This window comes from Magnolia sinica, chromosome 13 (assembly GCF_029962835.1).
Source record: "Magnolia sinica isolate HGM2019 chromosome 13, MsV1, whole genome shotgun sequence".
Taxonomy (NCBI): Eukaryota; Viridiplantae; Streptophyta; class Magnoliopsida; order Magnoliales; family Magnoliaceae; genus Magnolia; species Magnolia sinica.
This window is the reverse complement of record NC_080585.1, coordinates 67,275,955-67,295,434: the sequence shown is the minus strand read 5'-3', so window position 1 is coordinate 67,295,434 and position 19,480 is coordinate 67,275,955. Positions and strand designations below refer to the sequence as shown.

General features: G+C 39.3%; 1 protein-coding gene across 3 annotated transcripts in view; it reads left to right on the top strand.

Annotated features, from left to right (window-relative positions):
* Positions 1–1,401: 1,401 nt before the first annotated feature.
* The window catches only part of LOC131223832 (nardilysin-like), a 108,943-nt gene continuing 90,864 nt past the window's right edge, over positions 1,402–19,480 (top strand). For 2 of the 3 annotated variants that reach the window (XM_058219350.1, XM_058219349.1), the window contains exons 1-3: positions 1,402–1,925; positions 15,319–15,394; positions 16,682–16,728. In XM_058219350.1, coding sequence (XP_058075333.1) covers positions 1,617–1,925; positions 15,319–15,394; positions 16,682–16,728 — 432 coding nt within the window. In that variant the 5' untranslated portion in view covers positions 1,402–1,616. The remainder of the gene's footprint in view (positions 1,926–15,318; positions 15,395–16,681; positions 16,729–19,480) is intronic. The other variant, XM_058219351.1, reaches the window with a different exon arrangement.

Here is a 19,480-nt window from a genome sequence, read left to right as displayed (position 1 = left end):
AGATTCTAGTTCTAGTTTTAACGTAATCCAGAAATCGCACAATAGCAAGTCTTTGTGGGTACGACCTTTGTCTTATAAAGGGCGCCTATCATTGGATCATTTCTCATTAAGGGCGCCTATCATAGTACTAAATCATCCTAATAAAAAGATGGGGAAGATGATGATGTGGATGTCATTGTTAAGGTATGAGAGGGAATAATAGAATTAAGATTTTGTAGGGAAGAATGATAAGGTCAGAGACGATTACCACGACATTGTCGCATGTACCAAAGGACCGTTGTATTAGTGAGGGGTCATATGTCGCTTTCACCTTCTTCTAAAAGGCGAAGTGACGTGCGAGGCAACGTTCATCCTTATTATCGTCAATTCCTGCGAAAGCCATTTAAAATGAGTTACGTGTGATTTGGATGGATTTGCATGGTGTATTTAGAGATCTATGAGGATATACGAAGATGATTCTATGATAGTATAACTGGAGCGTATCAAACAACGACACGTCATTCATTAAGTGATTGATTAAAGAACGATCGTGTAGAAGTAGTTACAGGACAGAGGGTAAAAGTAGAAGTAAAGAAGGCCATGTAATGTTAAACGATTACAACAACCGTCAGAACATGCGAAGCATCTAGATAGTCGGGTTAAAGTTATAAATAGCAGAGAAGTTTAGTAGGAAGATTCAGTCTCATACCAACCCAATCAAACCCAAACATATCTTTGAATAATATCTTTCAATTATCCATCATTTGCACTCCTTAGTGTAATCATTCTACCTTATCTGCAAGTCAATTATATTTTATAGTGTAATCCTTTATTTTTCCGCTTGCTGTTTACATTCCATAGTATGATTTGTAGCATTAATTAAGTAGCTGGTAATCTTAGCTGTAGTTTGGGTCTACACTCGTATGTTGAATTTAGTTCTCTATCCAGGAATGTGTTTTGCAACTACTCACCACAATTTACTTTAAGGTTTCTTTTCATGCTTTTTTCCTTTTATATTTATTGAAAAGTACTTTCGTACATAAGGCAAATGTGCAATCCATCATTAGAGGATAGATCATACCCTTTGAATATCGTGGGATCTTATTTACACACTGAGCAAAATGGCTGAATAGGTGGCCAATTTTATTTAATCTTTTTCATATACTACCAATCTGCTTATCCAGGTGCTTTGGCAACCGTCCTAGGAAGTTTTGAACAGTAGGCTTTAAATCCCCGTTGCTTCATGTGGTGTAGTCCATTGGAGCCTTCGATCTGTTCCCTTTTTGGGCTCTTGCCCTAAAATGATCCGTCAAAATGGATAGACGGCCTGGATGGAATATATATAGATCACGGTGAGCCACACAACCCCTGATATGACCGTCAGTCTCTAGCTAACTCCTGGCGGGTTAGTATCCAATCCCCCGCCCATGCGGGTCACCTTGTTCGCCACTGGGTTTTACGAGGGTCATTCCAAAGATTCCGACGGGCCGTTCGGCAATTCCCACCCGTAAGGAGACCAAGACTCCAGTTTGAGAGAGAGTAGTAGAAGAAGAGAGGAAAAAAAGAGAAAAAAACCCTAAAGCCCTTCTTCTCGAATCTCCTTGTTTCTCCAATCGCTCCCTCTCTTTACTGTAAAAATGGCGTTGCGTCTTGTTACTTCTTCGGACGAGGTGGTGATTAAAGCCCCGACGGACCAACGTTTATACCGTGTCCTTCACCTCCCCAACGGCCTCTCAGCCGTTCTCATCCACGACCCCGAGATCTTCCCCGATAAGCTTCCAGAAGATTCTAGAATCCTAGAAGAAGAAGAAGAAGAAGAAGAAGAAGAAGACGACGACGATGATGATGATGATGATGATGATGATGAAGAGGAAGAAGAAGGAGAAGCAGGAGAGGGAGAAGGAGAGAATGAGAAGAAAAATGGCGGAGTCATGCCTACTAAAAAGGTTGGGAAATTTATTTTCCTTATAATCTCATTTTTTTAATGGACATTTCTGATGTTGGTAGCCACCCCTTTCATTGTTTTGATTGAGAAGCAGCCAGGCGGTTTGCCGAGAGATTGAACCACATATTCACAGCATACTCATGCATGATGGGAGATATGCATCGGGCAGACCCTACCTTGTGCTTGCCCTATGCCAGAAATCAGCTGGTTTGTTCGTCTTCTTGAGGGTGATGAACAGTCAGAAAAAAAGACTGGCTGTCTATGTTTCTTGTGCACAAGTGGCCTGTGCCTGGTCAGCTGGCTGGCTTCATTTTTTGGACTGGGAAATGTTCATAGTGGACCCCATGCATTGAGTGGCTTGGTGATGCAAACCCGAAAGGTAAATCAAATAAATCAATAAGAAAAGAAAGAGATTGCAGAAAAAGACCCAACAATCCTCTAGCCAAATGCTAGAGATCACAAATGCAAGACTGTGAACAAGCTCAACAGTTCTGTAGTCTTGAACTAGAGATCACTTTTCCCCCCTTCAACAGCTACCGTAGAGAATAAGAAAGTTCATAAAGAGAATATTAATCAGCTCGTCTTATTCCATAGGCCATAGGTCCTATTTATAATCAACCTTACAATCTGTAATAAAAGATATGAAATCTAAAAATCTATGAAAAAGGAAAGCACCGAAGTAAAAAAAGCATTCTATAATTAAGAAAATGCCTAAAATAAGAAGATACTTAGATAAAAAAATATTTAAAATTATTCCCTGCCTAAAAATAAAGATATAAAAGAAAGAGCAAATTTCCTAATTTAGAGATTTGAGAAAAATGGGAAGTGATGATGGCTAAAAAAGGAAGGTTGTCTTTTTCTTGTACACACGTGCAGAGTGTGCACGTGTGGGATGTGGGACGATTGCATCAATTCCCCTTGGCTTGAAAAAACTCGGTTCCGTCGAGTTAATGACAATGTACTCCTCATATAGTTTTGGATTGATGTGCCTGAAATCCTCTGCTAAAATCCATGTCCTGTCGGACCTTGGTCAACCCTTCCATTTGACAAGAAAATTCTGATACCCCCCATTGGCGTGTGGAAACTATTTGGTCATCCAACACGTCCTCAATGATTTCTTCGAGCTGGTGTGGTACCTCAGGTATCTGGATAGCCTGTTCTTCCGTGCTCTCGTTTGTGTGATGTCCAAGATAAATTGTAAGGTTTTCCACATTAAAAATGGGGCTGATCTTCATTTCAGGTGGCAGCTTGATTAGGGATGAATTATCACCTAGCTTCTTCAAAATGTGGTAAGGACCTGTCTTTCTGGAGTGGAGCTTTGTATAAAAGCCTGCTGGAAACCGCTCAGGCTTAAGTCGCACCATGACTCTATCTCCTTGTTGGAATTGTGCAAAATGTCGTCAAACATCTGTATATCCCTTGTAATTTTCATTACTAGGTGTGATCTTTCGCCTAACTTCTTCATGTATCTCCTTAACATGTTGTGCAAAAGCTTCAACGTCTTGGCTCGATCAAGTCACACTAGGAAGTGGGACTAAATCGATAGGTTGTCGCAGTCGCATTCCGGTCGCTAATTTCAAAAGGAGAGAGTCTCGTAGTGCGGTTCATAGAACTGTTATAAGCGAACTCAGCTTGTGGTAACATGATGTCCCATGAGCTTATATGATCACCAACCAAACATCGAAGTAGATTCCCAAGGCTATGGTTTATGACTTCAGTCTGCTCATCTATTTGCGGATGATAAGCACTTGAGAATTTCAACTTAGTTCCCATCTTAGACCACAAGGTGCGCTGGAAGTAGCTCATAAACTTAACATCATGATCGGATACAATAGTTTTGGGAGCATCATGTAGACGAACCACCTCTTTAAAGAAAACATTGACGATGTGCATGGCATCCAATGTCTTCTTACAAGGGATAAAATGAGCCATCTTCGAAAACCTGTCAACTATAGCATAAATAGAGTTATAGTGACGTTGAGTCTTAGGCAATCCCAAGACGAAATCCATACTGATGTCTTCCCATGGAGCATCTGGCACATGTAATGGTGTATAAAGAGTAGTATTTTGCTTGCTACCTTTACCAAGCTGAACCGTTCGACATTGACAAACAACGATCCCAATGTCTTTCTTTAAACTTGGCCAGTAAAAACGATCCTCAACCAGAGCTGTTGTTTTATTGATACCAAAGTGACCACCTAGGCCCCTTGAATGAAGCTCTCGTATAACAAGCTCTCGCAAGGAACTCTTAGGAAGACACAACTTCATGTCGAAGAATAAGTACCCACCCTGCAAGCTATACCTTGGGCACTCTGTGCCTGCACTAAAAATGAGTGTTGAAAATACCTTCCCAAAATCATAATCTGTGGCATAGTCCCGTTTAAGTTCTTCGAACACAACAACGGAAACTAATAAGGTAGACAATAGGTGTGACCTTCGGCTAAGGGTGTACGCTACCTTATTTTCCATACCGACATGATGTTTTAGGTTGAATGTGAACTCTTGAAGATAAACACTCCACTTAGCATGCCTAGCACTCAACTTCTTCCGAGAATTCAAGTAACGTAATGCCTCATGATCAGAATAGAGCACAAACTCTCGATGAATGAGGTTATGATGCCAATGCTTCAGAGCTTCTACAATAGCATAAAAATCCACATCGTAAGTAGAATACTTCTTTTGTGCCTCATTGAGTTGCTCATTGAAAAAGGCCACTGAATGTCCTTCTTGGCTAAGAACACCTCCTATGCCCACGTGCGATGCATCACAGGCAACTTCAAGTACTTTTTCGAAATCATGAAGTTTGAGAACTGGAGCCTTTGTCATTTTCTGCTTGATTTCTTGAAATGCCTTTGCTGCTGCTTTAGTCCACTCAAATGGACTGGATTTCATGCATTTAGTAATTGACGCCATGATGGAACTAAAGTTCTGAATAAACCTTCGATAAAATGTCGCAAACCCATGAAAACTGTGAACCTCATAAATGTTTATGGGAGTAGACCATTCAATAATGGCCCTTATCTTTTCTGAATCAGCCCTTACACCCTCTGCTGAAACGACAAACCCGAGAAATACCACGCTAGAACTCATGAATGTATACTTCTTCAAATTGATGTAGAGTTTCTCATGGCGTAGTACTCTCATCACTTGGTGAAGATGGTCCAGATGTTCTTCTCGTGAATGGTTATAAATGAGGATGTCATCGAAGTATACGACGACAAACTTGCCAATGAATGGCCGTAGAATTTGCGTCATCACCCGCATGAATATGCTAGGTGCGTTCATCAAGCCGAATGACATAACTAGCCATTCGTACAATCCATCATTTGTCTTGAAAGTAGTTTTCCATTCATCGCCAAGGTGAATTCTTATCTGTTGGTACCCGCTTCGCAAATCAATCTTCAAAAAAAATTGTAGCATTTGCCAACATGTCAAGCATGTCATCCAGGCGTGGAATGGGAAAACAATACTTTATTGTTATCTTGTTCATGGCGCGACTGTCAACACACATTCGTGAATTGCCATCCTTCTTTGGTGTTAGCAATGCTGGCACAACACACGTGCTGAGGTTATCACGAATGGACCCCTTTGTTAACAATTCTTCCACCTATCGATGAAGCTTTGCATACTCTGTCGGGTTCATTCGATATGCTGGAAGATTTGGTAATGGCACCCCAAGTACCAAATCAATAGCATTCTGAATGTTGTGCATGGGTGGAAGCTCACTTGGTAGTTCATTAGGGACCAAATCCTGAAATTGGGATAGAATGTCCAGAATCTCAGGTGGCTGAATAACAACATTATCAACTGGATCGATCTTGCATCCTACCAGAGCATACATGATTCCACGTTCACGATTCTCTTCCATGAACTGGGCCATACTCAACACTGTGGAAGCCGACTTTGCCTCTTCAAGTTCATCGTTCATAGGGTTAAGAGTAATGGGCTTTCCTTTGTATATAAAGCTGTATGTGTTCTTGCGACCCTTGTGAGTTACATCCCTGTCATATATTCACGGGCGCCCCAGTAATATATGTGTGACCTTCATTGGAATGATGTCGCACCAAAGCGATTCGTCATAACGACCTAGTGAGAAGTTGACTGAGCACCTTTTAGTCACAGGGATGAACTTGTCATTCACCCATGCAATCTTGTATGGCTTGGGATGCGTTTGAGGTTTCGGTTTCAACTTGTTCACCATGCTTTGTGAGACCACGTTCATGCTACTGCCTTCGTCAATAATCACCTTGACAACCTTTCCACTAGTATGGAAAATATTCGTTCACAGCCAGTCTTCTTGGGCCTCCTCCTTTGGCTGTCAGAATCCTTTTGACCACCAATGATAACTTGTTTTCGTTTAGGCCATCCAGGCCTTCCTCAAGTTCCCGCTCATCATCTTTTGGATCATTTGCGCGTTCATCTTCCACTTGGTCTGCAATGAAGTCTTCTATCTCACAAAATTGGAGATTGCGAGAGGGACACTCAGTCGCGTAATGTCCACGACCACCATACTTAAAGCAATTGTTGGTCGACCTCCCTTGTGTTATTGCAACAGACTTCCCCTTTGTATCACCGTTTTGGGGAAGATGATTGAAAGTGGATTGGCCAGAGTTCTGACCAATTTTGTAATCCCGAGGTAAGTCAGTGTGGGGCATGAATGGTTGTGGGCGTGAAGTGGTGCCACTAGTAATGGGATGGGTGGATGCATAGCCCTCGCCTTGAGGGTTATTGCACGTTATCACCAACTTCTGGTTCGACACTTTTCAGGCCATTTGATATGCCTCGTCTACACTATTGAGCCGAACAGTTACCAACTCTCTTTGAATCTCGAACTGTAGCCCATTACAATAGCGCGTCACTTGTTGTCTTCCAGTTTCTGTTAAGCGACATTGAATGACTAGGTCATAATAACTCTGCGTGTACTCCTCCACGGTTAGATTGTCCTGTCAAAGCGTGATGAGCTCTTGAAAAGAGGTCGTCTTGTAATTTAGCGGCAGAAATCTTTGCTTCATTCTTGCTTTCATTTCCTCCCAATTGCTTACGGGAGGAAAGCCACATCGTTGTAGATCTTCTTCGATGGCATACCACTAGTCTTGAGTTGGGCCTTTAAGTTTTAAAGTAGCCAAACGCAACTTGACAACTTCTTCCATTTCGTACCAACGAAAATATCACTCCATTGACTTTAGCCAACCATTGAACACTTTGGGATCCAAATTACCATCGTAATCTGTAATATTAATCTTGATATGCTTAGCAGGATCTGAAGTGTGAATATTTCTTCCTCCTTCGAAATAAATTGGATGATCCTGTCGAAGGTTGTTCATCCCTCTGACTCTCGGTTGTGCATGGCGATGTTGTTGGGCCTCGAAGCCAGGCTCATATTCTTCTTCTTGAAATTACCATTCCGAGCAGAATGCCTTGAGTCAACATTTCCGGACTCCAATTACTGAATGCTGTAAACGACTCAGAATCAGACAACTCCAAATCGGTTTCCTCATGCCTATACTGCAACAACTGTTGCATCTGCTCCTTAGCCTGTGATTTCATCTGCTTTGACTACTGCATCCTCCTCATCTAGTACACAACCTAGCTCTTCTGCTTCTTTGACCCTCAAAATGGTCCAACCAATGATTCTAGTGCATTTTTTGCACTTGGTGTCTCAGGTAAAACCAGAAAACCTTCTTCTATTTGGTATCTTGATTCTGGAGCATCAAATCACATGACATTCACATCTAAAAATCTTTTCAATGTAAAAAAAAATACACTACCAATCTCCAAGTTCATACTGCAGATGGAGACAATCTTCCAATTACTGCAGTTGGTGATGTTTCTAGCTCAGTCCCATTGACAAATGTTTATCTCTCGCCTTGCTTGACCACTAATTTACTTTCTGTTGGCCTACTTGTTGACAATAACTGCAATATCTTATTTTCACCTTTGGGTTGTGTGATACAGGATCGAATGTTGGGGAAAGTGATTGTGAATGGCCTTAAATGTGGACGTCTCTTTCCTCTTTGCCTTTCTGTACTCCTTCAACATAACCATTGGAGTACATTGGATGCAAATGTACTCCAATGGTTATGAATCTAAATATGGAAATTAGGAAACCCAATTTAACATATATTTGTTTGTAGAAAGCTTAATTGAATGGTTCAAAAGATCATTTACCTTACCACTTTGAGATGACCCAAAAGTGCACTCAAACTATGTTCCAAGAGGATCCAATTAATTAGACTGGACATGTTAGCCTATATTGAAAATCAGTTTTCTACTTGCATTAAAATTCTCCATACGGACCTGGGGGGGAATATATTTCAGCAAAATTTCAAACTTTTTTGCAACAAAAGGGGATAATCTATCAACGAACATGTCCAGTATACCCCTCAACAAAACAGTGTCGCTGAAAGAAAAAAATAGACATTTCTTGATGTAACTCGGTCTCTATTGCTTACATCTTCCATTCCTTCTCATTTTTGGTCTGAGGCACTTACAACTGCTGTTCATCTTATAAATCGGTTACCCTCCTCCATCAATAATCCCACATTTTTGCCTGTACAACACACCCTCATTGTATGATCATCTTCGTACTTTTGGTTGTTTGTTTTGTTCATTTACCTTCTTCTGAACGCATCAAACTCACGGCTCAGTCTTCCAAATGTGCATTCCTTGGATATGCACCTCGTCAAAAAGGATTCATTTGCTATGATCCTCAAATTCTTCACATCCGGATTTTTAGAAATGTTGTTTTTGTTAGAATTAGTATTTTTTTCCAGCTACATGTTGAGCCTCCTGATTCTCTGTCTACTGTCTCCTTGCCTATTTTTTTCCAATGAAACAATACTTACTCAATTTGACCCTAATTTTGTGTATTAAAGGCGGAGGAAAGACACATTTACAGGACAGGTCCCTCAAGATCTCTTGTTTGCATCTGACCCAAGTCAACCTCCCTCTTTGCGTTGCTCCTTGTGATTGTCTAAGCCTCCTGATTGATATGGTTTACCCATACTACCTTGATGGGTACACTGTCTTTCTACTTCTATTTCCAACTCCTACTCTTAGGCCGTGCGGCATGAATGTTGGAGATAGGCCATGTAGGATGAATTGCAGGCTCTTGAACAGAATCACCCCTGGGATATTGTACAAGGTCCCCACATCTATCAAACAGATTGGATGCAAGTGGGTTTACTTTGTTAAACTCAAACATGATGGATCTTTGAACCGCTGTAAATCTCATCTTGTGGCTTTAGGAAATTGACATGAATACAGGATTGACTATGAAGAAACATTTGCACCAGTGGTAGAAATGAATATCGTTTGTATTATTCTCGCCGTTGCCACATCACAGTCTTGGCCGCTATACTAGATGGATGTAAAAAATGCTTTTCTGCATGGTGACCTTAAGGAGGAGGCTTATATGCACCTACCCCAAGGAGTACACTTTAATTCTCACCATCACTTTGTGTTGATTGCGGCATTCCCTTTATGGTTTCAAACAAGCTCCACGTGCTTGGTTTGAGAAATATAGAAACACATTGGTTTTACTCAGAGTACTTATGATGCATCTCTGTTCCTTCATCAAACTTCTACTGGCCTTACTGCTCTCATTGTCTACGTTGATGATATTCTCATAATTGGTACTGACTCCAATATTATAAAGCGTCTTTAAGCTTCCCTCCATGCGTCATTTCATATGAAGGATTTGGGTATGCTCACTTACTTCCTTGGACTGGAGGTTCATCAATCTTCTAAAGGATTGTTTCTCAATCAACACAAATTGACTAAGGATCTCCTTGAAGTTGCCAATCTTCAGCATTCTACTCCAGTTGACACACCTCTTGAATTAAATTACAAGTTGAGCAAAGATGACATTGATCTTCTCCCTGATCCTACCTTATATTGACGACTTGTTGAAAGTTTAATTTATTTAACTATCACAAGACCTGATATATCTTATGCCGTCAACTTGTTGAGTCAATTTATGAGTGCTCCTCGGCATCTTCACAGATCAGCGGTCAAACGCCTCATTCGATACCTTCTTGGCACAACCCAAAGGGGTTTTTATTTTCCCACAACTAATGATCTTACCCGACATGCATACTCTGATGTTGATTGGGTTGGTTGCCATGACACGCGCCGATCAACCACTGGCTGGTGCATGTACCTTGGCAAGGCATTAATCTCTTGGAAATGTAAGAAGTAGAATCGGGTATCAAGATCTTCTATAGAAGCATAATATTGAGGTATATCCTCTGCTTGTTCTGAAATCCTTTGGATTTGTGGACTTCTAGCTGACCTAGGCTATGTTCAACCTCATCCTACGCCTCTACATGTTGATAATACTAGTGCCGTTAAAATTGCAGAGAATCTAGTGTTTACAAAACACATCGAAGTTGATTGTCACTTCATTCGTGATGGATATGAGCGTCGGGTCATCAACCTCCCTCATGTCTTCACCAACCTTCAAATCGCTATATCTTCACGAAAGGATTTCCTCGACCACGCCATTAATTCCTCGTGTCCAAATTGCTGCTGTTTGATTCTCTGGCATCAATTTGAGAGGGGGGGTGTCAATCGAGGGACCACACTTTCAAAACGTGGATCCCATTCAATCATGCACTATACTTAGGTAGTCTATTTTAAGAATAGAATTAGTCTCCTTCATTATCCCTTAAATTAGGGATTGTAATCACCCAAAATTATGGGTCAACATGTACCATGTATAGCAATCTATAATCTATGTAAGAGGATAAAATCTCACAATGAGGACCACCAGAATTGTATCAAAACTTGATCTCAAGATTTCAGTAATTCAGATTTCTGTAGAAATATCAGAGACGATATGTGATACGGGGTCATATTGGTCCAATGTGAAAAAAACTGACCTGTATCGGCACGTATTGGTTGATACAGGCTGTGATGGCATCAATACGGGGCCAATACAGGCCGATACACCCATAAAAGCCCTTTTTTTTTAATTTTTAATTTTTATTTTTAATTTCAAAATTTCACTCATATCTCCTTTTCTTTTTTTCATTTAAACCATGGAGGAAGCTTAACAACTCATTTTAGGCTAGATCTTGATCTATTTTGGGATGAAAAGAAATGATTTGAATGATATTTGACAAATCGAAGCGAAGTGACTGTTATAGGATCAATTGGAAAGAAGGGTAAACCTTCACTTTCTTTTTGATATTTTCATCTTCTTTTTATTGTATTTTAATATAATGGGCCCTAGTTCACCAAATCATGCTTGATTTTTGTTCAATTAGGGCCCATTTAGTTGACCGTCAATAAGTCAAACAGACAGACTAACATTCTCATGAAAGAATTGTTCCATACACCATCATATGCATGTCCAAAATACAAAAAATAAAATAAAAAGATAGATTCTTGAATATCGTATCTTTTTTTTTTTCCTGATATTTTCTTTAATTCTTTGGCTGAATTTTTTTTTATTTCTTGACCGATACGAGATGATATGGACTGATACGTCCCTTGACACCGATATTCAGAACCATGAGAAGAGGTGAGAAAATTACCAAAAAAGATAAGAAAATCAAGATTCTCACCAGTTAAGTGTTGTTGGACAACAACCACAAAATCCAACACCTATGTAAGCAAGTTGGGCCCCAAAACGATGTGATGCCTTTGTTCTCAAAACAACGCTTGATGCGTATGATGAAGTATTGGACCTCAACAAGGTTCTGAACTTTGATGGGGACCTTGTTGAGTGCACAAATTTCATTGAAGAACCAATCTTCAAGCAGGATCGTGAAGAAGACAAATCCGAGGCCATTGATTATCTAGATCTCATTGGAGAGTCGATCTATGACATAGATGAGTTCGAAGAGTATCAAAATTCTAAATCTTGATACAAGCTTGATCAAGGATGATATGATCGTCCATAAGGATAATGTTGAAGAAGCCGTACTTCATGCTGTCGTCAATTAGAGTCGATCATGGAGTGGAATTTGAGTTCTTTGAAGCCGACATGGTTTAATGACAATGGCAACGATTTGTATTAGGTCATATGTTGCTGCTATTAGGCTACCCTCTGATCAAAACTCGAGGACAAGTTTTATCGTTTTCTCCAACATGAAGTGTGTAGGTGGCATCTAGGTCAAGATTGTCACCATCATTGTTTTTGGTGTTGGCCACAATTGGACCATTAATAGTCTTGGTTTCACTATGGTATACAAGCAAGACATCATATTTGTCCATGGTGGACAGCCATGGGCCTAGATTGGATGATGATGATTTGTTTTCTGTTGCATAGTGTAGCTCTTTTTCCGTCCCATTTCTTTTCTATGGGCGTTTGTTTTAGGGTGTTTTGGTACTTCCATTATCTTAGTTTGTGTGGATTGGATTAAAAGGTAGGTTAACAAATTAATGTCTTAGATTGATCGGGGTTGGGTTTTTAGTATAAATACCGTCCTTTGATAGAAATTTTCAAAATTTTGAGTCAATGAAGTGAAATTGAGTTTTTCTCCGAGTGCATCTCCATGTTCTAGCATGTGCATTGAAGGAAATTGGGTCTTACTGAGACACTCGCGTACCACATTTTTTAAGGCCTTTTGAATCCTCTTTTCTTGAGCTACTTACAGGGTGTTCAATGACCGTTTATCCCGCTGATTTGTTTAGTGTACCCGTGTCAATCCAATCATTTTTCTGAGTCACTACAATGACCTGAACGGAAGAAGATTCAATTAAAGGTTGTGGGATGTTCCTTGCCTCTTTTTGTATTCAAGGGTCTTCTGCTTCTATCATTTATACCAATCGGGATTCCTCTGTCTTGCCTCTTTGTTAGTTTTAGCTCCTTCAATGTATGATCGGTTTGTGTATGCTTCTTGCTTCTGTATTGGGGACTCTCTCATAGGTGTGTTGGGTTTGTCTTGCGGATTGATTAGTATTGGTTGATTCCTCATCATCCTATTATTGATTGATTGTTTGTTTGTTTTTTTTTTTTTTTAAAGCTATGTACTTGATTTTATTAGAAAGCAACTAGACAAATTGTCAAGCTAAAAGAATGCAAAAAACATATTAAAAATTGATGAATATTCGAAGCCCATTCCAAGGCGTCTCTCTTTGACTTCCATAGGACTTGATCCGATGATTTGAACTTCTTGTCAAAGCAACGCGCATTACATTCACTCCATATATTCCAAAAGCATGCCATAAGGCTCAATCTCCAAAGAATAAGACTTTGTTTGGACATCTAGATGCTGTGCCATTCCTGAATGAGGTTTGGAACTAAAGATGGCATGATCTAATGTACTTCAAAGAATTGCAGAATACGGCTCCAAAGCTGATTGACGAAATGACAATGAATTAATAGATGATCAACAGATTCTGCGTCTTTCATACAAAGAAGGCATATGTTTGGGATGATCATACCCCTTTTCTGAAGATTGTCGATCGTAAGAATCCGTTTCCTGCCTGCCAGCCACGTCAACAAGGAAACCTTAGGAGGGGTCCCGTAGGACCAGAAATCGACTGGGAAGATGAAGCTATGGGGATTCCTCGAAGGACGGATATTGTTGTTAAAGGACTTAACCAAGGATGCTCTTGAGGAGGATGCCGTCCAGACCAAAGTGTCGGTTGAGTCCAGGAAAGGGATATATGGGTGGAGGTGCTCCAATAATTTTGCATACTCCACTGCTTCAGAATTAGAGAGAGCCCTTCTACATTGAGGGCATCTCGCACCCCTACCACCTTCAGAAGAGAAGCATCTTTGGACAAATGTTTTTCTCCGGAGAAAGCAAAGCCAAGGATGGAAACTCCTCCGCTAGAGGTCTGCTTCTGCACCAAGTGTCCTCCCAAAAACGAATCTGCGTGTTGTTACCAAGAATGAATGATGATGCACTCATAACAGATGGAGCCACCGATGAAATTGCCTTCCAAATAGCCAAGGTACGATAGAGAGATGACTTCTTGATCTCCCAGCCAATCTCTTCCAAACCGCAATAACTTCCCTCCAAAGCTTATCTTCTTCGGTGCCGAATCTCCATTGCCATTTACCTAGCAAAGCCTCATTCATTGATGCAAGATCTCTGACACACAATCTCCCATCGGCTAGCGGATAACAAACCTCTTTCCATTTCAAAAGATGAAAATTTTGTTTATCCTCTGCCCCTCTCCACAAGAAATCCCATTGATTGGTTTTAGCTCCTTATTTTTCAAATATTTTCTGTATTTTTTTTTGGCTAACAAAAAATCTATCTGATATGGTCCGTTATAGGTTGATACGGGGCACATACTGATACGCAACGCCGTATTGCATCAGTTTTTGTCAGGGGCAATATGCCCGCTGATACTGATATTCAGAACCATGCCGTATTGTAACAGTAATTACAGTGGCCGTTATGGTCATTGTTATTGTTATTGAATACCTTGCATGCGGGGCTCTTTGAAGATGGCAGGTGGCACATGTGGCTACCATGTGGGTCATTTTATAAAGAGAGGGGTCCTTTCATCGCACTTCCTTCAATTAGTCTTAGAAATGAAGTTTCAAAGTGTCGGCAAGCAAATGAGAAAGGGGATTTTTTCAGGAAAATTAGAGGGAAACGGAAATGGCGTTTCCAAGAAATTTACAATAATAAACAGCAGAAACACCGTTCTCATGGAAATGGTGTTTTTGCAATTTATGTTTCAGTGAATCCAAATGGGCTGTAAAATTTCCCCTTTATTTTCGTTGCTACTCCTAACCTTTTCTGAAAGAGAAATCACCAATCTCATCTTATGCCTAGTGAGAAGCACCTCCCAGAAAATGAAGTTTATGTGAATGCACGATCTGCCACCAATTTTGTGAAAATACTGAGTTGGAAGTTCCCCGATTAGACATCCAATATGTTATTTAACCTATCTCTGGTTTTTTATGCTCCTTTTTGTGATTCAATCGTGTTGGGCTGAGTTGTGTAATTAGAAGAATGCAGGACAGCCTATTAATCCATTTTTGAAAATACACTCTTCTGTTTCTATTTTGAATGATTGAGGGCTATATGGACCTGCTATTAATATTATAACTGGACAACTGCAAAGGTTGTTACATCGAGTGAGTGATTCTTTTGAACGGCACTGCTAGGCGCTGAGTGATTCCATTGCATTAAAAATTTAAAGCAAAGGTGCCATGATAGACTCTGGTGAGGATTTTTTTTTTTTTTTTAAAATTATTTCCAAGTCTTTTCAACTTGAAAGCTGAGCAATTGTTTTGAATTTCTATTTAAGCACATTAAATGTTTGAAGGGCCTTGCCTTGTGTATTTTTTCGTTTTGCTTTCCATTTGAGTACACGATACAAAGGTTTGCCTTTCTCTTTTGCATTTTATATTAGCCATTTGGTTTTTTATTTGTTTTGTGCACACAGAGTCCTTTCTTCTAATCATAATGCTTTTGCAGGCAGCAGCTGCTATGTGCGTAGGAATCGGAAGCTTCTCTGACCCCTTCGAGGCACAAGGTCTTGCCCATTTTTTGGGTACGTCGGATTTGCTTGGTTGTTATCTTTTCTTTCTTCCAGTGCTGTGTTATATTTCTTTTTTGCTAGTTTTTTAATATATTTATCTGCTTAGTGAGTAAAACCTACATCATCTGATCATGCTGAATGTTGCTTATATTCCAGCAGTTCTTATGGTAGGTTTTCTTTGATGTAGAACCCCACACCCTGAAAGAAAATCTAAAACTATTCCATATAATAGAAAGAAGTGGAAAATACAAAAAAGAAATGCCTTAATCTCATAAAATTCCATATAATAGAAAGAAGTGGAAAATGCAAAAAAGAAATGCCTTAATCCCATATTTTATGAGATCTCTACAACTATGTCCAATCAATATAGTCTATGTAAACTCAGAAGAACAAGAGACGTGATCTTAGCATCTTACATTGAGCTGGCCCTTGAAGTGCACAATACGTAAGAAGTTTTTCATAACTATGCGTACAGCCGACAACGTCCATTGCTCTTCACTTTTCATTGAATCAATTAATCAAATACTTAAAAAACAGAAGATTTCATTGAAATAAATATTCTACATTCACAAATTCCCCGATCATTGGCATTGCAACCATTATACGTGTTTTGGGAGGAGCTACCTCCCAGTCAGCAAGGTGTTACGGACATAGCCAGTCACTTGAAACAAGTTTGTGGGAGTAATACAAGGACTACTAAAAGTGCAAGTAATATGGCATGGCCTAAAAATTGTCACCATTGGATGATCCTTTGTGACTGCGGACTGTAATTGTCCATTTTCAGACCATCATCATCATCATCTAAGCCTTATCACAATTAATTGGGGTCGGCTACATGAATCGTATTCCGCAATTCCACTCTATCAAGGGCTAGGATCATCTAATGTGGGAAACATGGAGTTATGTTCCCGTCTCATGATGGGGCTCACCAGCAAAATGGCTTAGAGTGCCGAAAGGTGGGGCATGCCTGTGCTATTGTTGGGTTGAGCAAAAGTCACTGTTTCGTTTGATCGAGAAGCATATAATTTCTCGAACAGCAATTGCAGAAAGTGTGGTGGGTAAGGCTGCATGAAATCCAACCTTCTTCTGTTCAGCACACACAATTCAGAGCATCTTTATATTGGACCTATGGTCACATGTCAATTTGTTAAATCCAAACTAACATGGTATAATCTTTAAGAAGTCGTTCTGAACATATCCCTCATTTTCTGGTTTTCCAAAACTCATCATGAACTGGCTTTTGTGTACATTACAACTGTTGATATATGCAAATCTTAGTCACAATTACTTTTTTGGCAGAACACATGCTCTTCATGGGGAGTTCAAAATTTCCCGATGAAAATGAGGTCTGTTTAGATTTATTTTGCCTTTATGCCACTAATTATGCATTGGAAGAAATGTGTTGATTTGAGTTTAGATATGTTTGTTTGTTTGAGTTGATTGCTTTGGGAAACATTTAGTGTTCTTGTAGTTTATGTGATGTCCTCTTTCAGTAAAACATTGACATCATAGGGCTTTGTGCTTATATGCATAAGCAACATTTGATAAGCACAATTGAACTCCATAAAATGAACTGGGACAAACAAAGGATTTTCTAGGAACTTCGTTGCAATTTCAGTTCATTTTGGTGCTTGCCATTGCACCATATTTCCAAAATTTTCGAATTCAGTTGGCTGAATCAACTCGACCAGATTTCAACTCAACTCAGCTAATTAGTGGATTCTTGGTTACTTATTTGGCTCATTAAGTTTCTAAAAAGCATGGTGTGCAGTAAAGGCCGTTACGTAAAGGTAATGAAGGCAACCGTTACATGTTATGGGGTCGTAATGGTCGTAACAACCATTATGGAAAAGATGACCTGTAACTGCCATTAATGGCTCATTACGCCCCCCCTGTAAAGGCTGTAACAGCCCCGTAATGGTCTGTTATGGGGCAAATACATGTTTTTTGGATTTTTTTTTTTTTTTTTCAATGTTATGGGGTAGATACAGGCTTTTTGAGATTTTTCTTTTAATAAAAAAAGAGACCATAACGGCCGTTACAACCATTACAACCCGTATCATAAAGGTAATGGTGTGGTGGCCGTTATGGCCACTGTTACCATTATAGAATACCTTGCTAAAAAGATAAAGACAACAAACGGGCCACACGATTTGAATATATCGACAACATACACCCACCTAACTAATTCCTGATTAAGTCTTGTCTTGCTCTCTCTTAAGACAAGTGCTCTTAAAACTATAAAAGATGCCCTTTTTTTTTCCCTAGAAAAATAAACCTTTTCTTTTCCTAAATGAAGGAAGGGGTTTCATTAAGAAAAAGCCACTTTTAATATTTTTACACATGGAATATTGTTGAGAGTTGATTCTGGACTTGATCATGATGTGATTAAGTCTGCAAGTCGAATAGATGCGACTGAATTTTGAATTGAGCTTTTTTGGGTTTTAAACCATGGTTTGCAGGAATGAGTTTGGATTTGGTATTGTTAACTGTCATCAAAATTCTCTCTTCATCACCATTCATGGGTTGTTGCATCTACTGTTTTAAATATTGACTATATCGGCCGATATATCCCACGATATATCTTGTATCCCACCAGTGCAATACGAAACGCACAAGTAGTGTGATATATCTCACATGTTTGATCTAGTGAGCATTTTCGATTTTCAATGCTCTTATTTTCTGTAAATCATGTTAAATTAGTGTCAGATTGTTACAAATTCATGATTTTTTATGTTCTCCATGAAAAATCATGGACTGAGAGCTTCGATTTCGAGATTTGGAGGAGATGGGTTAAGTTGCGAAAAATTGAAAAAAATAAATCAAAATTTCCTAATTTCTCGCAAATCGTTTGCAATCTTTGTGTTCAAACATCACATCAAACATGTCTGTAACCTAATCTAGTGATTCTTCTTTTGCTTTTGAATGTATTGTTTGTGTTTCCACTCGTTTTCTTACATTTATAAATTATATGAATAGACATTGAATATACTTGCATCAATTCAGTTAGACAACGCATAGGTTATGATCCCATACAAAGAAAACCTATTATTTGTACTTGTTTTTTGTAATGTTTTGATTTATAAGTGTGTATTAATGTCTTTTTTAATAATCACTGAAGTTTTGTTGAAAAATTCAACCAATTTCCCAATATTTCTCCATGTTTCCAACAACAACGATACATTACACGATACAACCGATATATCCCATGCGATAACCAATACGTATCCGTATCCCAAGAATGCGATACGTAATGCGATACCGATATTTCGAACATTGGTTGCATCAAGGATGCATCCTGGCCATTCGTCAGGTCTCACAAGTGATACATGTCTCCAGTTCAGACTCCAATGGATTGTGGGGCCCACTGATTAGATTAGTTTGCATTTACAACCCTAATTATTAGCTGGCTGCTTTTTACAGTTGCATTAACTCTTCTTTTTTGTAGGAACTAGTAAAATGCACACGCGTCACACATCAAGGATAATTCAAAGTGTGTTGCTAATTGCTTTTCATCTGACCATTTGATGGCCACCTATTGTTTCTGTAGCATCATCAATCTCATGGTTACTTATCTACCATACTGTGGATATAGTATCACATGCCCATCTATACCATAAAAGTCTTGGACCCAATGATATAATGACTATACCAAATCAGTTCCGTAGTTGATCTCAATATCTTTTTGACGGTCCACTTGATGACCTCAATTGTACATTTAGGATCAGCTCCGATATGTTAATTGTTAGCAATGCTCCATACAAGTGGGGACAACAATCTGATTGATTTTCCTTCATGGGAGTGAATGTGATAGGATTCTATGGCTATTGATGATCTCTCACATAAAATCGTGAATGGTATCTAACTGAAAGACAGGAAAGGATTTTGTTCTGTATTCTATTCTAGACTTTTAAGCCTCTCATAAGCATTGATTGATTTTTTTTTTTTTTTGGCATCCCAGATCAATTTACGTTGAGTATGTAAACAATCCAATCAATGGATTGGTCCATCCGTATGGTCTAACATGTGAAAGCTTGTCGGATGGATCCTAACTGTCCATCAAGGGATCACGAAGTGGACGTTTGGATCAGTATGATG